The sequence below is a fragment of the Monosiga brevicollis genome, genomic scaffold (assembly GCF_000002865.3).
Source record: "Monosiga brevicollis MX1 MONBRscaffold_7 genomic scaffold, whole genome shotgun sequence".
Classification (NCBI taxonomy): Eukaryota; class Choanoflagellata; order Craspedida; family Salpingoecidae; genus Monosiga; species Monosiga brevicollis.
In genome coordinates, this window is record NW_001865044.1 from 935,796 (window position 1) to 947,210 (window position 11,415).

An 11,415-nucleotide genomic window follows, 5' to 3' on the forward strand; every position below is an offset into this window, starting at 1 on the left:
TTAATTGTAGCGGATATGCAACATGTTGAAGATTTGTTAGGCAATTATATGTTACTTTTCGACGGTCAACTACCAAGTTTACGTGCTGCTGTTGCAACAGCAGTCCATTCACACAAAAGTCTTTATCACACCTTTTGCGCGCCCGTGCCATAAAGTCGCTGTCAAAGGCAGTTGCGGAAAATGCAATAAACACTTCAAAATCAACAATAATCAACCTTAAAGACATTATGAAAACACCAATAAGTGTCAACAGGTCTACAAAAACACATCAGTGACTGTCTCCAGTCAAAGAACCAACTGTGAGTTCTCTGTGCGAGTGTGTGTAAGGCAAGAGGCTGTCACACCTGTACTCAAAATATCAAGGTGATGCAAAGGGAGTTTGCCACACACTTGCAAAGGTGTGTGTGTGTCGCGTTTTCTTTATCTCTCTCTTTTTTTTTTTTTCGTTTGCGGCTCCTGAACATACGGCAGCGGCAGCGGCAGCAGCAGTAGCAGTGGGGTGTGTCGCTTAGGAGCAAGGAAGGGTGATTGTTATAGGGGTCATTGCCTCTGTGCAGCCTTTGCCCGGCTTGAAAGCGGTCTTTCGGGGATCAGGTCGAGCCTCAATATAGCGTCGTGCTTTGCGCAGACGCCGACGACGTCGCGTCATCTCTCTCTCTCTCTCTCTCTCTCTCTCTCTCTCTCTCTTCGGTCGTTTCCGATTGACGCCACAGCCTCGGGCCACGTACGAGCGCCCGCATCTTCAAACAGGGGCATCATGTTGTTTTGGCTGCCGGCCTGATTTTGGTGACACTCTACATCCACGCAACTGGACCTGCCTAGACGTTCCGTTGGCGAGCGTTGTGGAAGGATCGGCGGACTGCGTCACATTTCCACCATGTTTGGACCGTCATACACATCCGTGACTCGGCGACCGAGCCGTCAATGCCAGCCATCTACGCTGACCTGCTCCTTGCTTGCTTTGGGAGTATTGGGCCTTTTGATCAGCGGCTCAGCGGCCCAGGAAGGTTTGTGGTCGTGCCACCACCTCGTCGTTTTGACTTGCCCCCGTCTAGCCGGCTGCGGATGAGCGTTCGTGCTGGTCACATTGGCCCTGGCTTGTTGCTCACCGGGGGTTCCCTGACCGCTTGGCTGCCTGGTTCTCACAGTTTCATTGCACATCAACTACTCAGCCGATCCCGTATCTATCCCCAGCAATATCAGCTTTGTCATCGCCCCAAAGGGATACAACGCGGAACGTTTTCGCATTAGCCTGTGGCGTTGCTTCGGTCTGGACGCGTCTCGCGACGATGAGCCCCACGATGATCAATGGGTGATGATTTGTCACCGAGGCACCCAATGCAGCAATAGTACTTCTCAGTTGCTAACGCCCGGAAATTGTACCACCCGCATCGAGGTGCAGGACGACGTCCACCTTTTCGACCCCGTGGTCCGCACGCGCACCTATTTTGTCCCTGCCCACCTGGACGGCGTGCAGCTTATACTCGGCAACGCCACCACCTTCAATGAGCTCTTTGTGCGCGTTGGTCAGCCCGTGGATGTGCATGTTACACCACTGCCTACCATTGACTTGACTGGCGTCGTGAAATTGCAGCTTCAATTTGGCGACCAACAAAATGCCACAGAGTACAACGTTTCTCAGCCCACGCTGGTCGTCTCCCACGTTTTTCAGGAACCTGGTATTTTCAATATCACGTCTCAGGCCACGAACAACGTTAGTGCTGCCAGTGACGCCAAGACCATCTGCGTGGTGCGACCACCCTCCTACGTCCACCTACGCCATGACGGCAATGACTTGACCCCGCACCAGCACATCAACTTTACTGTGGTGACCGACGGCACCGACGCCAATTACACGTGGGATTTTGGAGGGGACGAGGTTTACATCAGCTATGAGCCCTTTTACTCATATGCCTTTGCAGATAAAGGCAGCCACAACATTACGGTCACCGTGGCCGGCCCATTTGGTGCTGCCCTCAACTCTACCGCCATCGTCATCAACCCGGCCGTGTCGACGGAGCAGACCATAGCCATCACCATCCCCATCACTCTTGCTTGTATTGGACTGCTGCTCGTTGGCCTCATTATTCGGTATGTGGCAAGGACTTTGTCCCATCGGTGCTGTTGTGCTTTTCCTCTTGTTGGCATGTCATGCAACCTCCTGACTCGCTCACGAGAGACCCGTGCCCACCTTTGTACCCCCCCTTTCACTTCGTTTGAACCTGACCATTTTCTTTCTTCACTAGCTATCGACGCATCATATTCGCTCGCCGTGGCGTGGAAAAGGCCGAGTTCAGCTTCCTGCCTTTTGGACAGGAATCGGAGCATTCGGCACGTCGGCGGGGATGGATGCCCTCACTCTTCACACCCTCGCAGTCCACGCGAACCTATGGCACGGTGGAGATGTACGATGACTTGTAATCCGTAATACGAGCAATATAGCCGGCCCTTTAAGGGCCTTGAATTGCACGCCTGTACGCCATGTCGGCAGAGCCGGCCGATCCTTCCTGTGCAGTAACCGGAGGATCCTTTTTTTCTTATTTTTTTTTTTTTTTTTTCAGTTGTTGATTTAAGCGCCTTTGTATTTTGATTTCAAACAGGACTCTTGCTTGTTGTTCCCTTTGCCCATCTCAGCTGCTCTGCATGGTCTGGATGGGTTTGACAGTTCTTGTTGATACTGTCTGTAAACTGCCATACTTATCGTTTTTGAGACAAGCGATTCGCTACGCGTGTCTTTCGAAGTATTCAAAATTTACAAGTTCCATGAGATGCATTCGCGCCGGTGCACAAAGCAATCGAGTGAGCAATTCACTCCCCAACGCTTGCTGCATGTAGTGTCCGGCCACCCTCTTCCATCGCAGTTTTTGCTTGCTCACCCCAAAACAAACAAGCGAAAAAAAAAAAAAAAGCATCAAACAAGTACAATTAAAACGGACAACGAGATTCTGGGGCGTTATGCGGACTCTGGCAAGTCTCACAGGCATGTGTACCGGAGTCTAATTGCACTTCCACACCAGAACAGCCATGTTACCACCAAAGAAAAGGTAACAGAGGTTGCTCATTTGATGCGTGATCTCAAATCCAAAGGCTTCACCAATCACAACATTCCTATCCCAGCATGCCACAACGCTTGGGTGAGGGACGATCGACGTTGCAGCCTCTGAATCAAGCCCAGCAACCCTTGGCTGCCTCAAGTTCTTTCACTGTCGTGTCCCAGCTACGTACCAGGGGCCACCAAACTTTTTGTCCATGATGCCCTTGAGCATCTTAGCTGCTTCCTGCACCAACCAGGCAAAGCGGCCATGCGTGAGGTGCGGATGAAGCAAAAACCAACGGGTTTAGCCAGGGCAATGGAAAAGATTGTACCTCGTTGCTATTGGAATGCTTCTCGATGGCCGTTTGTGCAGATTCGAGGCATTCGGCCTGGGTCTCCTCATTTAGATCTGATTCCTATCATACAGTCGATGCACCAGGATTTCGAGACATGGCGTGGTATGAAAGGCCGTGGTGGACGGCGGTGCACATGAGTCGGAACCTTGCACAGGGCCAGCTCGAGAGGTGCGGGGAAACTGCAATCTGCACTGCGCGCGTTGATGGCACACAACACGGCTCACGCACCACAACGAGACCGTAGTTGAAGTTCTTGCGAAGGTCAACCTCGCCTTGCTTCTCAACCTCTGTCATGATGACGGCGTATTGGTCTCAGACCACCGCAGCAAGCGACTCGATTAGATACCCACAGAGTGGGCAGGGTCGATGCCTATGCAAAGTCCGCACACGCCCTGAAGGGCTGCCGGGCGATATTTCGTGACTGCTACTTCCAATGGCTGAAAAAAAGCCCTGGTGCTGATGCCAAGCCTGTGTCACGGCTCGGCGTGGGCTTTTTGCGTCGTCGGTATCAATCTAGTGTTAAGGTTCCCGGGGCTGAGCGACCCACGCACGTCACCGCCGTCGACCGGCACCTGCAGCAATTGAATTCAGTCGCTTGTTTGTCCTCCGTCGTCGTCTTATGGTTCGCGATTGGTTGTCAAGTGGTGCGTGACAAAAATGACTGTTTTGATATCAAATGTACAGTCTGACAACTTACAAAACAACAAAAAGGCAAAAGAATGAATTCGGATTGATCAGACAGAAGAGTGGTCACACGTCAATTTACAAATGGCCGGCAGACCCTCGGTACGACGCAGTCCTAGACCCAGGCCGCAGGCCCTCATTCTTTGTCCTGGTTGAGGGGAGGAAAGAAACAAATTAAAAAAAAGGAAGGCGAAAGAAAAAGAAGAAAACAAGAAGAGCAAACATAGGTAAGCACAGATACAAAAACAGGATCGAGACTAGGCGAGTTGGAAGCTATCGGGTTCGTTCGCATGGGACGCGCATGTTCTACAGAGACCGGATGCATCTGGTTCTAGCGGACAGGTGCAAATCATGGCGAGTCTCCTCATATTCTTGCCGTAAGGCAAGCTGTGGATGGGTGAGAGGGCACTCTAGATAAGGTTTGCCGATTCTGCCATGCCATAGAAGACAGATGTCCGCGTGGCCAGAAGAGCCGCGGGCGAGTCAAACTCAATGACCTTGCCCTTGTCCAAGACCATGATCTTATCACTGTCCATGATGGTATTCAGGCGATGAGCAATGGTGAAGATGGTGCATTCAGCAAACTCGCTGCGGATTGTCTCTTGGATGAGTTCATCCGTCTCCACGTCGACGGCGGCAGTTGCTTCGTCGAGAATCAACACCTTGGTCTTGCGCAGCACCGCGCGACTCAAGCACAGGAGCTGACGTTCACCCAGTGAGAAGTTGCCACCTCCTTCAGACACGACGTGATCCAACGCGCCTTCCATCTCAGTCACTTTATCACCCAAGTGACAAGTGCGCAGCGCTCGCCACAATTCATCGTCCGTGTGTCTATGCAATGGCAAACACGAAATGCATACCACATCATCAGTCAATAAGCCCAGGGTCAGACAAAGCTGCAGCCACAGGCCTGCGGAAAACGACAACGACAACGACGACAACGACAACGACAACGACAACAACGACTGTGAGTGGTGTAGACGTACCGTTTAAAGGGATCAAGGTTCTGACGAATGGTGCCCGAGAAGACAATCGGGTCCTGGGGCATGATGGTCAGGCGCGAGCGTAGGTCCTCAAGGCCAATCTTGGCAATGTTCTGTTCCAAAGAGAGCAAAGTCGTCAACAGCACGCAAACATAACGAGCGCAAAGCAACGGGGCAGATCAGAATAAGGCGACCCACCTCGCCATCGATTACAATGCGGCCGCCAGCAGCTTCAAGAATGCGCAGGAGTGACAGTGTCATGGACGATTTGCCTGCACCCGTGCGACCCACACAACCAATCTAGAGTGGGCATCCATGACCAGTCAGGTCAAAATATGAGTCGTGCATGGTCTCCCAAAGAAACCGGCAACGGCACTCTTACCTTTTGCCCACCCTCAATGGTGCAGGAGATCTCGCGCAGCACAAGGTCAAGTCCCTCACGGTAGCGCACGCAGTAGTGATCAAAGCTGATATTGCCTTGATCAGGCCAGTTGGGTTTGGGTCGATGGTCCAAAATTGGAGGCGCTTCAACGGGCACCGAGCAGTACTCCTCCACACGCTCAATGGCGACAATATCCGTCTCCAGCTGGCTTGACATGCGCACCATCCAGTTGAGCGTTTGCGTCACTGACATGGCATAGGAGAGCGATAGACCAGCCGTGCCGGGACTGATTGCCGAGCTCTTCTCCTCCACCTCGATCACGGCAAACAGTGCCGCAAAAAAGATGATCGAGTTACCCAGAAATTCAAGCCGCAGCGCCAACCAGCGGTTGGCACAGATAAAGGGGTAGTACGCTTGCAGGTTGAAGTCAACACGCTCCTCGTTCTCCTGAACAAAGTCTGGTACCTTGCCGTAGGCACGGATGTTGCTTACACCGTGCAACGTCTCCGTAAAGTGCGCGTAGATTGGGCTGCGACTCACCGATTCAAGCCGCTGCAACTGACGGGAGGTGGCAACGTAGTAACGCTGCACGTAGTAGTACAGCAGGGACATGGGCAAGATGATGACCATGAAGAGCGGCGTGGATACACTGATGACGACGATGGTGGCCACGACCTGCATAAAGGTGGACATGAACGAACGCAGGGAGCGCGGAATGGTTTCGTCAAGGACATAAATGTCCTTGGAAAAGCGATTCACAATGCGCCCGAGCGGTGTTGTGTCAAAGAATGACATGGGACAGCGCACGATGCGCAGCAGCATGTCGTTGTGCATGACACGGCTCGCGCGGATTGAGCCGTAGGCCAGGACGAGCGTGGTGAAGAGAACGCCAAGCGCGTTGCCCATACCCAAGGCAGCGTAAACGCCCAGATAGACACCCACAGGGCGGACGTTGGGGACCTGAGTTGCATTGGAGGAAACGGCGTGGTCGTGCTTGTCCTGTTCCGAGCTCCACACATCAAGCCACTTGTTGGAGCCAACTTGCATACCGTACGAGACAACGTACATGGCCAGAAGGGAGATGGTGACGGGCCAAGTAATGGCGCGGAAGTAAGACATGTACACATCGAGCTTGACATTGCCTTCCTGCGCCTTCTCCTTCTTGATCAGACCCGAATGTTCGGTGGCTGATTCGCCAGCAGCTCCCGACTTTTCAGCCTTGTCCGTTTTATCGTTCACAGGCATGAGCGCAGAGTCTGAGCCCTTTGTGCCCGTTGAGTCGAGGATCACGTTCGACTTGCTTGAGGAAGTGCGCTGCTCGTCCGTGGTGCTTTCAATCTCAGTTGACTCGGAACCTAGCTCCTTCACGTCCCCACCCGCATCCTTGGATCCCGTGGGTTTGTCGCCAGTGCCGCCCGTCGTGAAATCGGTCATGAGCTTCTTAAAGTCGCCCTCGTGATCGCATAGCTCGCGAAATGTGCCCTGCTCTTTGATTTCACCTTTGTTCATCACAACAATGTTTTGCGCCTCACGCATAAACTGCAGGGCGTTGGTGACGAGGAGACGAGCTTTGTTGCGCAGCATGCCCTCGGGGCCAAGGACGAGTTTAAAGATGTGTGAAGCCACGTGGGTGTCCACCGCCGAGAGAGGGTCATCTAGAACGTACACGTCGCAGTCCTGGTACACGGCTCGAGCCAGACTCACACGGGCCTTTTGGCCGCCAGAGAGATTCACGCCACGATCGCCAATCTCGCAAGCATCGCCACCTGGCAGAATGAGGAGATCCGGCTCGAGAGCGCAAGCGTGAATGACTTGTTTATAACGCTTGGCATCAAAGGCTTTTCCAAAGAGAATATTCTCGCGCACGGTGGCGTTGCGGATCCAAGCCGATTGTGGCACGTAGGCCACTTTACCAGGCAAGACGACGCGACCCGCGTGCTTGTACATGTCGCCAAGAAGAGCGGAGCATAGGCTGGACTTGCCCGATCCCACGCGCCCGACGACCATGCAGATCTCCTGCTGGTGCAGGACGAGGTCAATGTTTCGCAGAGCCACATCGGTTTTATTCCATGAGAATTCGCCGCGCTCCATCACAGCTGCGGGCAGGGCCTCGCGCTTGTTGGGCGGGGTGGCGCTTGAGGCACCAGTGGCTGGGGGCAACTTGGGGACCAAGGCCATTCGATCACGGATGACGTTGCTGGGATCGGTTTCCTCATGGAGGAGGAAGGTACGGAGGCGGTTCACGGAGACGGTGGCTTCCACAAGGGAGGTGATCATCATGGGAAGCATGGCCATGGGAAATCGGAGGATGTTGAAGAGGGAGAGGGACACGAAAGCCTTTTCGGCAGTGAGCGTGTTCCCACTGAGCGTGTAGGCGATAAAGGTGACCAGAGATACGAGGAAGGGAGCCGCGGTCCAGCTGAAGGAGCTGACGGCGTTGAGGTAAGCAAACTTGGTCAGGATCTTCAGCTCACGGTTGCGAATGTCCTGAATAAAGCCGGCAAAGGGCCGCTCCCAGGCGTACATTTTGAGGATCTTGATACCATTGAGAATTTCGTGCATGTGTTTGATGCGGTCGTCCTTCTCCTTCATAATTTTCTTTTGCAAATCGCGAGTCACCTTGGCGAGCACGCCGTTGAGCGGGATCATGAGGATCATGACGCCCAGACCGGCCAGGGTAGAGGGGCCCATGAGCTGCCAGAGAAAGTAGAGGGAGAGAGCAATCTGGAAGGGGGCGGACCAAATCATCTGCAGGTAGCCCATGAGATCCATGAAACGCTGGGCATCCACGGACATGAGGTTGACAATTTCGCCGGTGGTGCTCTGCTGGCGAGCCGTGTTGCTGAGATGGAGTGACTTTTCATAAACGACATTGATGATGGCAGAGCGTAGACGCATGCCTGTCTTCATGACGCGATGAAAGTACTGGTGAAGAAAGATGCTTTGGAAGATGGCGGTGATGAACATGCCCACGGCAAGGGCGTAGCCGTGCCACACGGGTTGAGCCTCGCCAAATTGTGACTCGTTGACGTAGCGAATGAGGTATTTGAGGAGCTGTGGCGAGACAAAGGAAAGGGTGTCCTGTAAGAACTTGAAGATGCCACCGACGGCAAACATGGCCCAAAAAGCCCGGGTCAAGGCCAGAGTGAGGGAGGCCTTGTCGTGGCCCTTGGCCTTTTGCCGGCGCCATTCGGATTTGAGGCGATTGGCCAGGACGTGGGCGTTCTCGTCAGGCATGAGGTTGAAGAGGTCATCATCTGTTAGGGAGCGACTGTAGCCCAGACGCATCAAGGGGTTGAGCCACCAGAAACTGATGCGCGAGAAGAAGGTGGCAAACTGCTCCGGGCTAAAGAACAGGTTGAGGCGAGAGCATCGGTGAAAGTGTCCAAGAGAGTGGATGTGGGCGATGGAGCGAGCACTGATAGACAGGGAAAGGTAAAAGACACAGGCGGGCGTCAGGGTCGTACATACCACGGCTTGTCGCCGCTATCAAGATTGGTGTAGACGTTGCGCAAGGGTTCCCGGAAGCAGGAAGCAAAGAAGGATGCCACGTCAAAGGCCATGTGGGGAACAAAAAAGCCGACGTAAAGCCAGTTGGTGTGGCCATGCTACATCGAATGACCCAATACCCCACCATGTTCAGGCGTGAGGCACGGTGGGTCTTGGGGGAGTTGTGCAACCAGAACCGGGGATATCCTTGAAAAAAGGGGGGTGTGGGCCGGGCGGTCGCACCTGGGTCTGCAGAATGAAGCTGCGCATTTTGACCACGTCGACAAGCATGGCAATGAGCCAGAAGATGGTCAGAACACCACTGCTGACAAAGCCCAGGTTGTGCTCCCGCACTAGGACAATGTAAGCCAGGGCCTGCAGGCGGGAAGGAGAGAGAGAGAGAGGGGGGGGGGAGAGACAAATGGTGCGGGGCCACGCATGAGCCAAGCGCAGTCGACAGACGCCCCCAGCGGGCGCAAGGTGTCATTGGCAGGTTGCTTGCACAGTGGAGCACAAGAGGGTAGAGAAAGGAGACGCGAAAACTGGAACGTACGTAACCCAGGGCTTCGATGGCCGGGGACACGATGCGAAAGTCATACTGCTCGAGGTAAATGGCGGTTGCCATCTCACCGAGCATGCCGGCGCAGAGCAGGACCAGGAGAAACTGCTTCCATTCATACAGGGCCGAGGAAGGCACACGATGGCGAACAATTGGCGTGGCCAGGGCAACGCGGAGGAGCCCCACCACGAGAATAAACATGCATGGCAGGCTGGTCAGAATGGTGTCCTCAAAACAGGAGGAGAAATCGAGACGATAGTCCCAGTTGGGATCGATTTGTGCGTCCTCCGCGTGCGAGTTGGGACCCTGTACACGATAGCGTCAACAGATTTGATTATGTCGCAAGAGGCCCGGGCGTGAGCATGAGCAGCCGAGGGCGGTATAACGCGGCCAGAGCAAGAGGAGGGACTGATACAGACACAACACGTGGGCCAAGGGCGAGGCCGGTAGCGCACCCGAGGCACCCAAGGCTGGTGCACACGGGGTTGGAGCACAAGGCAAGGAGTGAAAGGAGTAAGGTGCGTGTCGTCAAACTGACCCAAAAATCACGGCCACCGCAGTACTTGTTCATGGTGCCGGTGTAGCGCGCGCGTTGGCGCCTCGTGGGCGCGCTCGAAATTGAGCGTCAACCTGTGATCGAGGAAAAAGACAGTCGTTCCAGTGAATGAGCGTCGGCCCAAGCACTTTGAACAAGAGACCAGTCTACCTCCACTATACCAGGCACGGCAGGTCGGATCCCCTCAAACCACTCACCAACCAGGAACCGAACCGAGCTGGAGGTCTCGTTACTACGCCGCAGCGGTCGGTAACTTTTCGCTGAAATAAAAAATGCACAAGAGAGAGAGAGAAAGTTTGAGAGAGAGAGAGATGAATTGGTTTGGTCGAGAAATAGAGAGAGAGAGAGAAGAGAGTTTGAGAGAGCGAGATATTTTTCTGTGAGAAGAGAGAGAATGGAATCGTTGGTCAACGTGCGTGACATGTGAGTGAGGGGAAATGACGTTTGAATGCTGTGGGACTAAATACATTGGTATGGGACGTGCGGTGGAGTGAGCCTTGGCCTAGTCTTGTTCGGGTGCCCGAGGGAAGGGAGGGAGGGGTCTTGCTTCTGGGGGATTCAAGCTTTTGAACGGTCCGTTCCATCAGTCGAACTTGAGGCGGGCCCCCAGCCGCCAATGGTCGGTGCCTTTGGCAGTCTTGAAAAAATTGAGGGTTGGTTCTAAGGGCTTGGCATCGATGTTTGTGCCAAAGACCATGGCCACGGCCACGGCCACCAACACCGACAGCGTCACGGGTCACTGCCGCTGCGCTGCCACTTTGCTCTGGATCACATCTGCTGGGCTTTGGCGCGTTGCCAGATGGGCCCACTTGCTTCTTTTAGTCATGTCAGCCCTTGTGACTCGCAGGCTCTCGCACTTTGGTTTCTCAGCTGCGCACGGCGTGCCATGGTGTGTGGTCTTGCGATTCTCAGGACCGTTCCGGTCGGTCATTGTCAGACAAAGCATATAACGAAGATCAACAGCTGTTGTGGACGAACAAAGGTTGCCGCGTGCGCTATGCTTGAAAGTCGAGCGATTCGCGGGGGTCAGACTTCTTAGCCTTCCTACTTTTGCGCACCACAACAGGGACAAAGAGCGAGCCGCTACGAAATGCCAGTGTGTGAAGAGTGGTGAAGTGACACTGACACACACCATCAAGAGAAATCGTAGCAGAACAAAAGAAAGTGAACGAGAGAGAGAGGAGAGAGAGAGAGAGAGAGAGAGGCTGTTGAATGCTATTTCTTTGTTGAATGCCCTCGCCCACAAGAGCGCCGTCGCCTCTCTCGCCATCATCATGAGCTTCACTGCACAGTCCCTTCGCCCGGCGCGCCTTGGTAGGTTGACCTGCTGTGTTCCGTGTTCCGTGTCGAAAAGCCGGGGATGAGGCACATC

General features: G+C 54.0%; 3 protein-coding genes across 3 annotated transcripts; 1 reads left to right on the forward strand and 2 right to left on the reverse strand.

Moving 5' to 3' along the window:
- Positions 1-366: 366 nt before the first annotated feature.
- On the forward strand, positions 367-2,421 carry MONBRDRAFT_24664 (uncharacterized protein; the record flags this gene model as incomplete). The annotated part of the gene is made up of 5 exons (XM_001744865.1): positions 367-398; positions 629-724; positions 823-1,007; positions 1,149-2,091; positions 2,247-2,421. The coding sequence occupies 5 exons, from the start codon at positions 367-369 to the stop codon at positions 2,419-2,421; spliced, it is 1,431 nt and encodes a 476-aa protein (XP_001744917.1).
- Positions 2,422-2,907: 486 nt separating this feature from the next.
- MONBRDRAFT_32058 (uncharacterized protein) lies at positions 2,908-4,027 on the reverse strand. Its single transcript, XM_001745041.1, has 4 exons — positions 3,619-4,027; positions 3,367-3,450; positions 3,226-3,278; positions 2,908-3,108 (listed from the first exon to the last, which is right to left on the reverse strand). The coding sequence occupies exons 1-4, from the start codon at positions 3,682-3,684 to the stop codon at positions 2,997-2,999; spliced, it is 315 nt and encodes a 104-aa protein (XP_001745093.1). The 5' UTR covers positions 3,685-4,027; the 3' UTR covers positions 2,908-2,996.
- Positions 4,028-4,135: 108 nt separating this feature from the next.
- Positions 4,136-8,676, reverse strand: MONBRDRAFT_18722 (uncharacterized protein; the record flags this gene model as incomplete). The annotated part of the gene is made up of 5 exons (XM_001745042.1): positions 4,136-4,905; positions 5,061-5,170; positions 5,256-5,357; positions 5,440-7,548; positions 7,609-8,676. The coding sequence occupies 5 exons, from the start codon at positions 8,674-8,676 to the stop codon at positions 4,485-4,487; spliced, it is 3,810 nt and encodes a 1,269-aa protein (XP_001745094.1). The 3' UTR covers positions 4,136-4,484.
- Between the last annotated feature and the right edge of the window lie 2,739 nt (positions 8,677-11,415).

What these genes read in the sequence shown, in the direction of transcription:
- MONBRDRAFT_32058 (XM_001745041.1), bottom strand. Translation starts at nt 3,684, where the DNA reads ATGACAGAGGTTGAGAAGCAAGGCGAGGTTGACCTTCGCAAGAACTTC. An exon ending in TCAACTACGGTCTCGTTGTG is followed by an intron (nt 3,451 to 3,618) that starts GTGCGTGAGCCG and finishes ACTGTATGATAG; the next exon opens with GAATCAGATCTAAATGAGGA. An exon ending in AAAAAGTTTGGTGGCCCCTG is followed by an intron (nt 3,109 to 3,225) that starts GTACGTAGCTGG and finishes ATGCTGGGATAG; the next exon opens with GAATGTTGTGATTGGTGAAG.